We start from the raw sequence: 17,025 nt of genomic DNA, 5'->3' as shown, positions 1-17,025 counted from the left end.
AAATAAAACAGTTAATCTTTTCTCATAACCTGGGTTTGTGAATTTGTCAAGCAGCGCACTGAACCCATGACTTTATTCCTTAAAAATCTGAAGTTCTGGCGGTCACGGAGCTGACCTTTGGACGTGCAGCAAGCTGACTACGGATCTTATATGCCAGTACCTCTCCTGGAAAGGGTGAGTGAATTTTTATTTATTCATTTAGCAATAGCTCGGATAAGACCCTATTGCGCTTTTTGTTCCTATAGTTTATTTGCATTGACCAGTGGAGGAAGAGAGTGATGTCTGAAGTTCATTGCTCTGCATTGGCTGGTCATCCAGGTATTTTTGGTACTAGAGATCTGGTGAGTCAGTCTTTTTGGTGGCCCGCCTTGTCTCATGATGTCAGGAATTTTGTGCAGTCCTGTGGGACTTGCTCCCGGTCTAAACCTTGTTCTCGCTCTAGTGGCTTGTTGATGCCTTTGCCGGTGCCCAGGAGGCCATGGACCCATATTTCAATGGATTTTATCTCTGATATGCCTGTCTCTCAGAGAATGACTTATTTGGGTGATTTGTAATAGATTCTCTAAGATGGTCCATCTTGTACCACTCCCTAAGTTGCCATCTTCCTCTGAGTTGGTGCCCCTGTTTTTGCAACAGGTGGTTCGCTTGCACGGGATTCCTGAGAACATAGTATCTGACAGAGGAGTTCAGTTTGTGTCTAGATTTTGGAGGACTTTCTGTTCCAAGCTGGGAATTGTCCTTCTCCTCTGCGTTTCACCCACAGACCAATGGGCAGACGGAGAGAACAAACCAGACTTTGGAGTCATATTTGAGATGTTTTATTTCTGCCGATCAGGATGATTGGGTTTCATTTTTGCCCTTGGCCGAATTTGCTTTAAATAATAGAGCTAGTTCTGCCACTTTGATGTCACCTTTTTTTTGTAACTCTGGTTTTCACCCTCGATTTTCTTCAGGGCAGGTGGAGCCTTCTGCCTGCCCAGGTGTTGACACTGTGGTGGAGAGAATGCACCAGATCTGGGACCAAGTAGTGGATAAGTTGTCTCTCTCCCAGGAAAAGGCCCAGCGGTTTTCCAACCGGCGTAGGACCGTTGGTCCCCAGTTTAAGGTGGGTGATATGGTTTGGTTATCATCAAAAAATATCGCTATGAAGGTAGCTTCTCCTAAGTTTAAGCCTAGATTTATTGGACCTTACAAGATTTTGGAGATCATTAATCCGGTCTCTTTTCAGTTGGCTCTTCCTGTCACATTTAAAATTCATAATGTGTTTCATAAGTCCTTGTTGAAGAGGTTTGTTGAACCAGTATTTCCTGTGATGGCACCTCCTGACCCTATATTGGTTGAAGGTAACATGGAATATGAGGTAGAGAAGATACTGGATTCCCGTCTGGCTAGACGGAGACTCCAGTATTTGGTTAAGTGGAAGGGTTATGGTCAGGAGGATAATTCCTGGGTCTCTGCCTCTGATATTCATGCTGAAAGATTGGTGCGTGCCTTTCATCAGGCTCACCCGGATCACCCTGGTGGCATGGATGAGGGTTCGGTGACCCCTCAAGGGGGAGGTACTGTTGTGAGTTAATTTTTCCCTTCACCATTGAGGTCTGATGAACTCCCTCCTCTGGTGAAGGAAGGTAGTGAGGCTGATTACCAAACACCTGGGCAGCTAGATGATGACTGGGTGGCTGGAATTGAGGACTGGATATAAGGCTGCCGACGCCCTTCTTCCTGGCTGGTGATTTTCCTGCTGGATTCTTGGAGACCAGTCTGATTCCTGCATCTCAAAGCTAAGTTTTTCTGCTCTTCTTTGTACTCTTCAGTTTTGTTTTGCCTTGTTTTTTGGGAGTTCTGCCATCCCCAGCTGGGGGTGAGCTGAACTCCATTTTTGTCACTGATCTGTTGATCTTTTGATCTGTCTTCAGAATATACTTGAGTGCTGATAGTCTTTTGAAGCCTAGCGACTTCAGGGCCTGTTTTTCCTATCAGTCGGTTGGCTCATTTTGATAGGGTTTTTGCGGATGGCAGACAGCAGCTTTCCTGTCCTATGTAGTTAGCTTGGGCCCCATCATTTGCTCAACCTATCTTTCTATCTGTGTTAGTGTTTTCATCTTGCTTCACCGTCATTATATGTTGGGGGCTGCCTATTGCTTTGGGGTCTGCTCTGGGGCAGTTTAGCTTTTCCCCTTTCTGTCTTTAGGCTATGTAGTTCTCCGGCTGTGATCGAGGGGTCTAGGGCACCGTAGGAACCCCCCACGGCTACTGCTAGTTGTTGTGGATAGGTTCAGGGGTCTGCAATCCGATAGCTGCCAACCTCTCTGGTTTTTCTGGACTTAGCTGGTATTTTGTTTTTTCCTCCTTCGGTGACTCATCATAACACAGTCACACTAAAGGGGTCTTCCCATGAAAGAAAAGTTCATTTTAAAAATGGTCTGTGTCTGACAGTCTATGGAGCATACCTCATCTCCTGGGAAGGGGAGGAAGCAAGAGACAATACTGACATTACAGCAGTGGCTCACAAAGGATATATTTTGTGAGGTAAAATATTTCACTGACTGTTTTTAAACAATTTTTACCTCACAAAATGTATCCTCTGCGATCTCGTTTCCATCTAGTTAAAAAATAAGTACCAAAAAGCATTTATTCCCTTTGAACCGCTCTGCTCCAGCTACGCTCACTGCACATGTTCCTTACGACTGCTATAAAGAAACACTGATGAATACAAGTATAATATAGAAGTATAATATGGCTTTATTATGTATTTTTTGTTACACACAGACAACTACCAAGTTGGTATAAACTATAAGTTGTGAAGCCACAGTCATCTTGTCCACTTCTCCAGCCTAAAAGAAATAAAGTGCAATAAAGTGAAACCCCATATGAATGCTCACTACTCATACTACTACAAGATGCAGGTGACGGATTGGCGCTACTGAATATTTTTCCTTTAATCCTTTAAATATACCATATGTGTCAAAGCTGCAGAGAAAACAGAAAACCACTGAAGATCCCGACTCCGGCTGCAGTCCACTGGGCGGAGCAGCAGCAGCAGATGTCAAATCCGCACCTATGGCATCACTTCCTGCTCAGTAACGGGATACAGCCGCCTTCTGCAGACCTCCAGCTCCAACGTGTACTCTGCATAGCGTACGTCTAAGGCCGTGTTCACACGTTGTGTTTTTGCAGCACGGATTTGTCATAAAACCTGAAGGAAATCATGATGGCAGCAGAGTGAATGGCAGCCCGTGAGTCTCGCGCATGTTGCTCCTTTGTGAATTTACTGACCTGGTGCAGACTCAAATCTGTAGAACTTCAATTCTTTCGCAGGACTACACAGGGTTTGGTGAACTACGTCGGACCTGCGTTGGATTTATTTTTTAATCAATAGTGAATCACGGAAAGTGTCAGTTTATTCAAAGAAAATATTTTTTGTTTATTTTTTATTACTTTATTAGTGATGTGGGGTGTGACAGACCCCTCTCTAATACTGGCACCACCTGTGTTTTTGGACAATCCCCAGCTGACATCAACCCCAAACTCCATTATCCCAATTGCCTCAGCATAAAGGGCTAGCAGGAAGAGCGAAGGCGACGTTCCAGAATTGGAGCACATCATGTCACGTTCCACTTCTGGTGTGGCCGAAAACTGGCATTTTTAGGCCGGGAAGGGCCCAATAAGCAGGGACCTTTCTGGCCTATTAATCCCTTCAGGACCTTGGGGTGCTGGTTTTTGCTTTACCGTATTTTTTGCTCCCCGTCTACTCAGAGCCATAACTTAATTTTTGGTCAATATGAGGGGAGTAGTCACCAGATGCTGACGGAGACGACGGGAGCTCACCAGATACCGATGATGACGCAGGAGACACGGGCGGTCACCAGAAACCGATGATGACGGAGGCGAATGGCGGTCACCAGAAACCGATGAAGACGGAGGAGACACGGGGGGTCACCAGAAACCGATGATAACGGAGGTGACGGGCGGTCACCAGATACCGATGATGACTGAGGCGATGGGCGGTCACCAGATACCGATGACGGAGGAGACACGGGCGGTCACCAGCTACCGATGACGACGGTGGAGACACGGGCGGTCACCAGATACCGATGATGACGGAGGAGACACGGGCGGTCACCAGATACCGATGATGACGGAGGAGACACGGGCGGTCACCAGATACCGATGATGACGGAGGAGACACGGGCGGTCATCAGGTACTGATAACGGGCGGTCACCAGATACTGATGACGGAGGCGACGGGCGGTCACCAGATACCGATGATGACGGAGGTGACGAGCTGTGACCAGATACCGATTATGACGGTGGCGACGGACGGCCACCAGATACCGATGATGACGGAGGAGACACGGGTGGTCACCAGATACCAATGATGACGGAGGAGACACGGGTGGTCACCAGATACCAATGATGACGGAGGAGACACGGGTGGTCACCAGATACTGATAAAGATGGAGGAGACACGGGCAGTCACCAGATACCGATGATGACGGAGGCGACGGGCGGTCACCAGATACCGATGATGACGGCGGCAACGAGTGGTCATCAGATACTGATGACGGAGGCGACGGGCGGTCACCAGATACCGATGAAGATGGAGGAGACACGGGCAGTCACCAGATACCGATGATGACGGAGGCGACGGGCGGTCACCAGATACCGATGATGACGGAGGCAACGAGTGGTCATCAGATACTGATGACGGAGGCGACGGGCGGTCACCAGATACTGATGACGGAGGTGACGGGCGGTCACCAGATACTAATGACGGAGGTGACGGGCGGTCACCAGATACTGATGACGGAGGTGACGAGTGGTCACCAGATACCGATGATGACGAAGGCAACGGACGGTCACCAGATACTGATGACGGAGGCGACGAGTGGTCACCAGATACCGATGACGGAGGTGACGAGTGGTCACCAGATACCGATGACGGAGGTGACGAGTGGTCACCAGATACCGATGACTGAGGTGACGAGTGGTCACCAGATACCGATGACTGAGGCGACGAGTGGTCATCAGATACTGATGATGGAGGCGACGGGCGGTCACCAGATACCGACGATGACGGAGGCGACGGGCGGTCACCAGATACCGACGATGACGGAGGTGACGGGCGGTCACCAGATACCGACGATGACGGAGGTTACGAGTGGTCACCAGATACCGATGATGACGAAGGCAACAGACGGTCACCAGATACTGATGATGACGGAGGCGACGAGTGGTCACCAGATACTGATGATGACGGAGGCGACGAGTGGTCACCAGATACTGACGGAGGCGACGAGTGGTCACCAGATACTGATGATGACGGAGGTGACGAGTGGTCACCAGATACCGATGATGACGGAGGGGACGAGTGGTCACCAGATACCGATGATGACAAAGGCGACGGACGGTCACCAGATGCTGAAGATGAAAGAGGCAACAGACGGTCACCAGATACTGATGACGGAGGCGACGAGTGGTCACCAGATACTGATGATGACGGAGGCGACAAGTGGTCACCAGATACTGATGATGACGGAGGTGACGAGTGGTCACCAGATACCGATGATGACGGAGGTGACGAGTGGTCACCAGATACCAATGATGACAAAGGCGACGGACGGTCACCAGATGCTGAAGATGAAAGAGGCGATAGGAGGTCATCAGATACTGATGACGGAGGCGACAGGCGGTCACCAGATACTGATGGGATTTACAGCCCCTTTTGTTCTTTGCATTTTATTAATGGATACAAATAAAATGAAACTATTAACATTGATATAGTGGAAAGCTTCTTGTTTTGCAGGATTTCTTACCATATCTGCTTAAATTTTTTGCACAGTACTGGATGTTCCACTAGTTTCTGGTCCAAGTACAGAAGTGGCTACCAATATGGAGCGGAGTCCTCACCGTTACCAGTATTACGTATAGCGTGCCTGAGGGAGGCAGACAGAAGACGAAGTCTGAAGTGCGGCAATATCTGCGGGGCAGGAAGTGATGTCACAGCAGGTGGAAAACTTGTATTTAATGGACCCCAAAGAAAACACGAAAACTCCGGATAGGTAGATGGAAGTGACAGATTGGATTCAGATAGTTATGTGGTCCCAAAAACAAGCAAACAAAAAAAACCCACACAAGATGCTCAGTTCTTCTGCCGACCTATCACTGGGTCACACTAAAGTTCGGAGGATGAGAGTTTATGAAAAGTGTAAATATAGCCACCAAGCCGCTCATAAAGTCAAGTATTGCCGAGCTGGGGCTATAGCTCATAACAGCGTCCTATGATAACTTTTTCCTAATACGGCCGTCTGAGACTGACCCCGGCACGAGGGGACGATGGATCAGCTGCTTTCTTCCCCGGCAGCACAGTGGCCATCCAGTACATAGTAACTACCACGCTCAGTGATCCAGCCGAGTTCAGGTCTTCAACCTAAATGGGAGCTCCAAAGTTTCCCCAAAAATGAGCCGATCACAGGCTGTCCTGCAGCAATTAGCTGCGATCTGATGAAAAACCCCAGAAAGAAGCGTTCGTTTCCACCACAAAAAAAAAAAAACACCCCCCCCCCCCTCAATCACTACACACATCTCACTATCATCAATAGACAGTCCGTGTAACAAATGTACGTCCTAGTCCTCCACACACAGAAGAATAGACACCCTGTATGGCCATTAAAATGAGTTTATTGACCAGATAGCCCCTTGAAGGGCGATCTGTCACTTAGCTGAGGGGAGAGAGCCTTTGCAGTGATAGTAAGCAGACTTTGCCAATAGAAAGTGAAGGACTACAACGATGTGCCACAGTGGTAGGACACAGCTCGGCTGCAGATCCCATCATCTCCATCTTGGCTCCATCCATGCAGAGAACAAAGAACAGTTCGGACACGGGCAGCCTCATTCGTCAGCTACAATAGACCCCACTGCACCGCTTATCCACCAACGTTCATGAATGCTGGACATGCATGTATGGAGAAGTAGGTAGCGATGTCTGCATGTAGATGGGCAATGTCTCTAGAGCCACCAGGCCAGTAGCACTGTGGTCACCTCACTGTCTATAAGATTTCAGTGTCTGGATATTGTACAGATTGTGGACTCGGATGTGCGCCAGGAGCGTCTGTTTCTTATTGAAGCTCCTCTCGCATTGGCTGCATGCAAAGGGTTTTTCTGGGGTGTGCGCATCCTGATGGGCCAACATTTGGGTTTTCAGGAAGAAGCTCTCGTTGCACTGGCCGCACTTGTACGGCTTGTCCCCCGTGTGTACTCCCTCGTGAGTGTTGAGCAGGGTCTGGTCGTTGAAGCTCTTCTCACAGTGCCGGCACTGATAGGGCTTGGGCTTTAGGTGGCTTTGCTCATGGGCCAATAAGCTGCTACGACTGGGGAACCAGCTGTTACACTCACTGCATTCTTGTGGTTCATCTCCGACGTGTGTCTTCTTATGAGTCAAGAACAGTTTCTCGTCGTTGAAGTTTCTGTCGCACTGGTTGCACTGGTAAGGCTTGCTAAACTTATGATTGGTGCTATGAGCTGTGAGCAGCGATGCCCTGGAGAAGCTCTGGTCACAGAACGTGCATGGGTAGGCTAGCTGCCCTGTGTGGACTCGGTGATGGGCTTCCAGGATGGACTGGCTGTTAAATCTTTTGTCACAATATCTACATTTCAGCGGCTTATCCCTATCCGCGTCCTCATTATTTCTACTTCTCTTGGCCGCCGCCGATTTTGCTTTACATGTCACCTTCTTGGTTTTTCTCTTTTTGGCGCTCGCCTTCTTGTTAGTTGCGCTCTCCTTCTTGTTTCTTGCACTCTCCTTCTTGCCTTTTGCTTTCTTTCTGGTGTTAGTTTTTGCATTACTGCTGGATTTTGGAGTGGAGTTTTTGGATGAAGATTTGCTGGTGGTCTCTAATGGAACCACATTTTCTGCACCCAAGCTTCGGGTACGTTGCCGTCTAGTCGCCGTCACCCCTGACTTTTGACTGCAGGTCTTATTACTGAAGGGTTTTCTTCCGCCATGGATCTTGATGTGGGTTTCTAGGGCCGTGTTATATTTGTAACATTTACCACATAAGGGGCAACATTTGCCCTTTTCCTGAATCTCTAAGAGAAGTGACGGGGTCCTTCGGCTTCTCGTTTTGATTGCCAGCTTTCTAGTTCTGGTTTCCATCATGCTTATCCTGTTGGGTGTTTTTTAAGGACGATGTTGTCTTCTCAGAGTAACTCAGAACGAGCCTCCTGTCATAAAACCGTTCCGGTCTTCAGTCACCAACACAAGAAAATGGTTTGATTTTTGTTCCTGTGACAAAGAGAACACATAATAAATAGTCAGATACCAAAGAAACAATCATGGAAGTAACAACATCCTAATATATTACATTGAGATCAGAAAAAGAATGTAGAAAACGCTGTACATGCACAAAATATTACAGAAATCGTACAGAAAGAAAACATCAAATCTTCATCACATATCCAGAAGTATCAAACTGCGCAAGTACGGAAATGCATTCTGTGCAAATCAACGTGGACAAATAGCACAAGATCAATGGCAAATAGATCCCAGTAACCACTGGAATATCGCGCATGTACAACAAATAGAGAATGATGAATGCAAGGTCCTGTAACATGGTATAACTGTGCAATATACCCAGAGCACAGAATATCAGATAATATACCACAGGAGAACCATGTACATCCATTACTGATCCTGAGTTACCTCCTGTATTATACTCCAGAGCTGCACTCACTATTCTGCTGGTGCAGTCATTGTGTACATCCATTACTGCTCCTGAGTTACATCCTGTATTATACCCCAGAGCTGCACTCACTATTCTGCTGGTGCAGTCACTGTGTACATACATTACATTACAGATCACGAGTTTTCATCCTGTATTATACCCCAGAGCTGCACTCACTATTCTGCTGGTGCAGTCACTGTGTACATCCATTACTGCTCCTGAGTTACATCCTGTATTATACCCCAGAGCTGCACTCACTATTCTGCTGGTGCAGTCATTGTGTACATACATAACATTACTGATCCTGAGTTACCTCCTGTATTATACTCCAGAGCTGCTCTCACTATTCTGCTGCTGCAGTCACTGTGTACATACATTACTGATCCTGAGTTACATCCTGTATTATACCCCAGAGCTGCACTCACTATTCTGCTGGTGCAGTCACTGTGTACATCCATTACTGCTCCTGAGTTACATCCTGTATTATACCCCAGAGCTGCACTCACTATTCTGCTGGTGCAGTCATTGTGTACATACATAACATTACTGATCCTGAGTTACCTCCTGTATTATACTCCAGAGCTGCTCTCACTATTCTGCTGCTGCAGTCACTGTGTACATACATTACTGATCCTGAGTTACATCCTGTATTATACCCCAGAGCTGCACTCACTATTCTGCTGGTGCAGTCACTGTGTACATCCATTACTGCTCCTGAGTTACATCCTGTATTATACCCCAGAGCTGCACTCACTATTCTGCTGGTGCAGTCACTGTGTGCATACATTACATTACTGATCCTGAGTCACATCCTGTATTATACTCCAGAGCTGCACGCACTATTCTGCTGGTGCAGTCACTGTGTACATACATTACATTACTGATCCTGAGTTACATCCTGTATTATACTCCAGAGCTGCACTCACTATTCTGCTGGTGCAGTCACTGTGTGCATACATTACATCACTGATCCTGAGTTACATCCTGTATTATACTCCAGAGCTGCACTCACTATTCTGCTGGTGCAGTCACTGTGTACATACATTACTGATCCTGAGTTACATCCTGTATTATACTCCAGAGCTGCACTCACTATTCTGCTGGTGCAGTCACTGTGTACATACATTACATTACTGATCCTGAGTCACATCCTGTATTATACTCCAGAGCTGCACTCACTATTCTGCTGGTGCAGTCACTGTGTGCATACATTACATCACTGATCCTGAGTTACATCCTGTATTATACTCCAGAGCTGCACTCACTATTCTGCTGGTGCAGTCACTGTGTACATACATTACTGATCCTGAGTTACATCCTGTATTATACTCCAGAGCTGCACTCACTATTCTGCTGGTGCAGTCACTGTGTACATACATTACATTACTGATCCTGAGTCACATCCTGTATTATACTCCAGAGCTGCACTCACTATTCTGCTGGTGCAGTCACTGTGTACATACATTACTGATCCGGAGTTACATCCTGTATTATACTCCAGAGCTGCACTCACTATTCTGCTGGTGCAGTCACTGTGTACATACATTTCTTCAAGGACTGTTTACCTTTCTGTCTTCGGGCCTCTTCACTGTTTATTTTTTTTTTTAAAATCTACATTTCCCGATGCAGATTCTGGACCCTTTTTTCTTTCTTTTTTTTTTTTTTTTTTTTTTTGGGGGGGGGGGGGGGGGGAATCTGGAATCCACATTACACTTTTTTGAGAAGCTGTAGAGAATTAGCAGGGCCTGTGTAATTTAAACTCCTTCACGATCTTGGACGTATAGGTACGTCATCGCTCGTGTCACTGCCGGAGCTCGCATCTTTCCCTGCACATGACAGCTGATCTGATCAACGGTCATGTGCCTTTAAGAGGGGTGAATCATAGCTCCACCTGTGACTGTTAACCAGTTAAATGCTGTCATCAATCACTGCATTTAACACGTGATGGCCGGAAGTTCATCACAAGTTCCGCTCAACGGCCCCCATCATGATCACAAGGCGCTGATGGGTTGTCATGAGAGTTGGGGTTCTGTAGAAGATCCCTGTGCCCGAATCCCCTATGAACGCCGGTGATTTCTGCTCTACTGCTGAAGCCCTGCTATGTGTAGCACAGGTGACCGGATGATTTAAAAAAAAAATAAAAAAAAGTTAAAATTACCGTTATTTTGCCCCATTTAAAATAAAAATACAAATTTGGTATTGACGCGTTCAGAAATGTCCTATCGGATTAATTTTATATTTTGATCGGTAAATGACAATGAGAAAAAAAAAAATCAAAATGTCAGAATTACACTTTTGATACCGCTGCAACATTGCAATAAAAGGCGACCAGAACATTGTATCTAAATGGTATCAATAAAAAGTCGGCTCAGTGGCGGAGCAGCGGGTCACAGGAGGTAGGAGCTGGCAGCTGTAACTGTGCCTGCTGCTAAAGAGAAAATAGAATTAGACTTACCGGTAATTCGGTTTCTGCGAACCTTCCACGACAGATACATCGGAGGATGTCTTCTTCGCCCTAGGGACAAGAACACAAAGAGGTTAAAAACCCCTCCCCTTCCTGCAACCACCAGTGTTTTCCTGGACACACTAGCATGAATAGTTACCACCAAAGTGCAGGAATCATCCAATAAGAATGTCAGATAGGGAGGGAAATTAGTGCTGTCGTGGAAGGTTCCCAGAAACCGAATTACCGATAAGTCTAATTCTATTTCTCTAGTCACCTTCCATGACCGCTACATCAGAGTAATACCAACGGCTAACTTCTCTGGGGGGGGGGAGATCACGGCCTGCATCTGCCAAATGTTAGTTCCCTATTGAAATTTAGCCTGTAATGCCTGGTGAACGTGTGGATGGACGACCAGGTGGCAGCTCTGCATATCTGCTCTGACAAAGCCTTCCCCCGCTCTGCCCATGATGTTGCTATCGCACGGGTAGAATGTGCCTTCAGTGAAGCGGGTGGAGCCAGCTTCTGAGACACGCAGGCCAGGCAGATAGATTGTGTGATCCAATTTGCGATCGTGTTCTTTGACACCTTCTTGCCCTTATTTCGTCCTGAGAATTGGATGAATAAATTCTGGTGAATCCACCAGGCTTCAGTCTGCTGTAGGTAAAACAGGACCACTCTGCGAACGTTGAGAGTGTGGAAGGTCTCTTCCTTAGGGTTGGAAGAGCTCGGGCAGAATGAGGGCAGTACAATATCCTGATCCCTATGGAAGTTTGGGACCACTTTGGGTAGAAAGGCGGGATCTAATCTCGATAGTATTATCTGCAGTGATTGTGAGGTAAGGTTCTTGAATTGACATGGCCTGCAATTCTCCTATACGTCTAGCCGCAGTAATTGCAACTAAGAAGACGGTTTAAGGGTTAGGTTTTTTTTTTTTATGGAATCTACACTGTGTTCCAAATTATTATGCAAAAAATATTTCCTCCTATTTTCTCTAAATTACCTATATGAATTGCAGTCATTGTTATTTTCCAGTCATCTAATATTCTAGTATAATTGCAATGTTTTTGAACAAACTGCCTATGAAAACAGTATTTTTTTAAAAATAAGAAACTCAAAATGCATGTTCCAAATTATTATGCACAGCAGAGTTTAACCTTTTTATTTTTATTTTGAACAAAAAAAATGGTGAATTGTGGAATGATAAGCATTATCAGCTTATTACAAAATGAAATCAAACAGTTTTCAAGTGAAAACTTTCTTCTCGGTGATGTTACATTTTCACATCGGACCCCTTGTTCGAAAGAAGCTTCTGAACTCTCTCGTCCATTGGTCAGTTTTTGGACGGTTTGTGCTTCAATTGTTTTGCATGTGGACAGAATCCCCTCCCAGAGCTGTTGCTTAGATGTGAGCTGCCTCCCGCCATCATAGACACTCCTTGTGATGATGCTCCAGAGGTTCTCAATGGGGTTGAGGTCAGGGGAAGATGGTGGCCACACCATAAGTTTGTCCTCTTTTCTGCCCATAGCCAGAGATGCAGATGTGTAATTTGCAGCATGAGACGGCGCATTATCAGGCATGAAAATGATCTTGCTGCGGAAAGCACGGTTCTTGCTCTTGAACCATGGCAGGAAGTGCTGTTTTAGAAACTCCACATAGATTATGGAGTTCATCTTTACCCCTTCAGGGATCCTAAAGGGGCCGACAATCTCTCTCCCCATGATTCCAGCCCAAAACATGACTCCACCTCCTCCTTGTTGGCACCTTAGCCGTGTTTTCATGGGGTGTCCATCAACCAGCCATCCTCCACTCCATCCATCTGGACCATCGAGCGTTGCACGGCACTCATCGGTGAACAAAACAGTTTGGAAGTCAGTCTTCATGTCTCGTTTGGCCCACTGGAGCCGTTTCTGCTTGTGTGCAGTGGATAGAGGTGGTCGACAGGATGGCTTGCACACAGCTGCAAACCTCTGAAGGACCCTGCATCTTGTTGTTCGGAGGACGTTGGAGGCACCAGCAGCTTCAAAAACTTGTCTGCTGCTATGACAAGGCATTTTTGCAGCTGCTCTTTTAACCTGACGCAATTGCCTGTTGGAAAGAGTCCTCAATTTTTCCTTATCAGCACGCACACGTGTGTGCTGGGAATCAGCGACATACTTCTTGATTGTGTGATGATCACGATGAAGTGTCTTGGCAATGTTGATTGTAGTCATGCCTTGACCTAAATACTCCACAATTTGTTGCTTCTCAGCAGCCGACATATCCTTTTTCTTTCTTTCCCATTTTGGCAAAAAATGTAGGCTGCTTAATAATGTGGAACAGCCTTCTTAAGTAGTCTTGCCTTTATTTGGACACACCTGCCAAACTAATTTGCACAGGTATCTGCAATTGCTTTTAGTGATATAAAGAGCCCTGACACACATCACTATCAATGAGTTTACATGACAAACAAAAAAAATTCTAACCTTATCACTCCGAAACTCTTTTTGCATAATAATTTGGAACACAGTTTAGAGGCTCAAATGGACCTTAGGTTAGGCTGTTGAGCACAATGTTGAGATCCCAAGGAGGCACCTGACTGCGGAGTTTAGGACGAATCCTGGCCGCCGAAGCCATAAAACGTTTGATCCAACGGTGGCCGGTCAGGTCAAGATAAAAAAAAAAAAAAAAAAAGGCGCTTAAGAGCTGATATTTGCACCTTTAGTGTGCTGGGGGTAAGGCCCATTTCTAGACCTTTTTGTAATTGTCTAGGGTCTGTGCTACACTGGGATGGAAGGGATCAGGGGTGCCTGGAGAGCACCAGGACTTAACTTTTTCCAACCCTTGGCATAGATGGCCTTGGTTATTGGTTTTCGGCTTTTCTGAAGGGTTTGGATTACCCTGAGAGCCCTTTGGCTTTTAAGAATTCGGCCTCAGTAACCATGCTTCCAGGTTCAATTTGCATAAGTCCGGGTGTAGCAGAGGACCTTGGTGAAGGAGGTCGCCCTTTGGGGTAGAAGCCAGGAGCCTTCCTGGGCCATAGCAAGTAGGGCACTGTACCAACTTTTTCCGGGCCACAGAGGGCGATTATATTGTGGGCCCTCGGTCCGATGCGAGGTTGAAATCCCACCATTGGGCGAAGGCATCTATTCTTTGAGCTCGGTCCATGTGGTTGAGGGAGAATACTACTGTCTTCGCATTTTGCCTGTTGGCGAATAGGTCCACCTCCGGAGTCCTCCATCTTGAGGCTAGGGACGAGAAGGCTGTTTGGTCCAGGCACCACTCCCCTGGATGAAATTCTTTCCGGCTGAGGAAATCTGCCTGGGTGTTGCCTGAACCTTTCAGATGCACTGCTGTGACAAAAAGTAAGTTTTCCCCTACCCAGGAGAAGATCCTTGCTGCTATTGCCTTCAGGCCGGCGTACTTCGTACACCCTTGGTGCTGGAGAAAGGCCACTGTGGTCATGTTGTCCAAGTAGATGCGGACGTGGCGATTTTTATTAGCGATGATGACGCTTTTTAGAGCTTTTTCTACCACCTTCAGTTCTCTCAGGTTTGAGGAACTGCTGATGCTTGGTGGCTATCGCCCCTGAAAATAGGATCTCTACTACTGCGCCCCAGCCTCGTTGGCTGGCTTCTGAGCGGAGTGTTTTCAGGGGAAGCTGATCCCGGCTCCCTTCTGAAGATTTCAGTAGTTCAACCACCACCTCAGGGCCTATTTTACCTGACCGGGGAGGGAAATCCTTCAGGACAATGGAATTTGTCGCCGCCTGGAATGTAGAAGCACGTGGCTTTGTAGGATTTGGGTGTGGGCCTGAGCCCAAGAAGCCGCCTGGATGCATGCGGTCAGAGATCCTAGAGCAGACATTGACTCTCTGAGGGTCGGTGCCCGCTGGTTCCTGAACCTGGTTTTTTGTGGACAAGGTCGACCTGACAATCCTTAGGCGGGAAGAATGTCTTTTCCCTTGAGTCCAAGAGAACTCCCAGAAACTTTCTTCTCGTGGAGGGATGGATCTCTGATCTCTCCAGGTTCAGTATCCAACCCAGGGATCTTAATATCTCCAGGGTCTATTCTACATCCATCTTCAGACATGAGATAGATGGTGCAGTGACGAGGAAGTCGTCCAGCTATGGGATAAAGCATATCCCCTGGCGCCAGATGAAAATCACTGCTTCCGCCATGATCTTGGTAAAGATCCGTGGTCGGATGGATTAGCACATGGTACTATGCATCCTTCAGATCCACCGTTGCCATTACCCAGTTGTCCGATGAGCAGAACTGCCGACCTGGTTGACTCCATTTTAAATCGCCTGTACAGGACCGATTTGTTTAATGGCTTCAGGTTTATGTTGATTCGGTTTTCCCTGACGGTTTTGTCACCAGGAAGAGACGCGAGTAATGGCCGTGTCCTTCTCCATCTTTGGCACCCACAAAATCGCGTTCTACCGGAGCAGATCTCTTGGTAAAGAGTCCTGGAGATGTGGAGACTGTAGGGAGATCACCCTTAAGCATTGCGGGGGAGGACTCTCGAACCCAATTTTTCGTCCATCTCGTATGGTACGGTGGACCCACTGATTTGTGGAGATGGACTGCCACCAGGTGAAAAAGAGCGAGAGACGACCCCCAACCGGGCATCGTCATTGCTTATCTGGGGTCTGTTGATGGTTAGGGACAAGGATGTTTTTGCCCTTGCCTCCTTTGAGATAACTCCATCTCCCTGCCTTGCCTTCCCCCCTATACTCAGAGAGTTGGTCACGGGAGGGACGAAAAATCCATCTCCTAAGATTTCTATGTTCCTGAAGAGATTCTTTTGTCCGAAGCCTTGTCCAGGATGTCATCCAGGACAGGCCCAAACACATAGTGGCCCTGGAAGGGGATGGCGCGCAATTTGGAGATAAAGTCGCCCCCCAGGATTTTAACCAGGGCGCTCTTCTAGAGGAGTTAGAAAGGACAGCCTCATTTGTGGCTACCCGGACTGACTCCCTGACAAGAGCAGTCACGTTTAGCCTAGAAGAGCTGGTGCACTAAAGAATTACCCGAGTCCTGCGATTACAGGCTGGTCTTCTATCCTGGTCCCGGCCTCAAGTTGCTTAGCGACTGCCAGCGGAAGCATCGGCTAAGAATCCCGTTGCTTTCTGCAGTAGGGGTAGGGAGTCAAGTATCTCTTCCCCTGAGGTGCCCTGAGTTTGTGCGTAACCATAGAGACAGGGACCTGGCCACACGTGGAAGCTATTTTAGCTTTTAGCAGATTTGTAGAGGTGTCCCAGGACTTCCTTAATAAGCTCTCAATTTTACGATCCATTGGATCTTTGAGCTGGGAGGAGTCCTCAAAGGGAAGGGCTACTAAGGCCTTTTCAGGGAGGCCCTCTTTTTTGTAGGATCAGATTCTGTACGCGTGTATGGGAAACCCCTTTTGATCTTTGGCCTTCAGACCCCCAACATCTCGTCCTGTACCGTGTATTTAACTTCCTCCTCCATCCCTATGGTGCCCCTCACCATACTGATTAGCTCACCCATATCCTCGGAATCAAAGTAATATTTTTTATTCCCTGATTTAGGGGTGGAAGTGGAAGAGGAACCCTCAATCTCCCAAGCGTCCTCTGAATCCGAGGACTGAATTTCGCCTGAGTCTGATTCTATCGGAGCTTTCTTCCTCCTCCTAGTGGGAGGCAGTTGTGGCACCGGAACCTGGGAGAAGGGAGCCATGGAGGTCTGAACCTCCTGTATTATGAGGGATTTGATGCTATCCAGGCGAGAGGGCTGCTCAGCACAAAGGACCTCATCTGTACAGGACTGGCAGAGCTTTTTCTCGTATGTAGAGGGAGTCTTGCAGTACACATTTTACACTTGCGGCTGGTTAATGCATGACCTGACGAATGC

The 17,025-nt window shown here is 47.2% G+C and overlaps 1 protein-coding gene across 5 annotated transcripts in view; it reads right to left on the bottom strand.

The window, feature by feature from the left end:
- Positions 1-2,719: 2,719 nt before the first annotated feature.
- LOC141054067 (uncharacterized) overlaps positions 2,720-17,025 on the bottom strand; it is a 32,427-nt gene continuing 18,121 nt past the window's right edge. Inside the window, exons 2-4 of one of the 5 annotated variants that reach the window (XR_012221341.1) lie at positions 5,817-8,284; positions 3,277-3,350; positions 2,720-3,196 (exon numbers count right to left, since the gene is read on the bottom strand). Coding sequence is in view for 2 of the 5 variants with exons in the window: in XM_073551248.1 (XP_073407349.1) it covers positions 7,043-8,158 (1,116 nt within the window). In the remaining 3 variants the exon portion in view is untranslated. Of the gene's footprint in view, positions 8,285-11,178; positions 11,201-17,025 lie in introns of those variants that run through there. The other 4 variants (XR_012221340.1, XR_012221339.1, XM_073551248.1 and 1 more) reach the window with 4 other exon arrangements.

The sequence above is a fragment of the Dendrobates tinctorius genome, unplaced genomic scaffold (assembly GCF_039654945.1).
Source record: "Dendrobates tinctorius isolate UK_male_01 unplaced genomic scaffold, ASM3965494v1 ptg000173l, whole genome shotgun sequence".
Taxonomy (NCBI): domain Eukaryota; kingdom Metazoa; phylum Chordata; class Amphibia; order Anura; family Dendrobatidae; genus Dendrobates; species Dendrobates tinctorius.
Note: the sequence above shows the minus strand (reverse complement) of the source record. Positions and strands in the feature narration are given on the sequence as shown.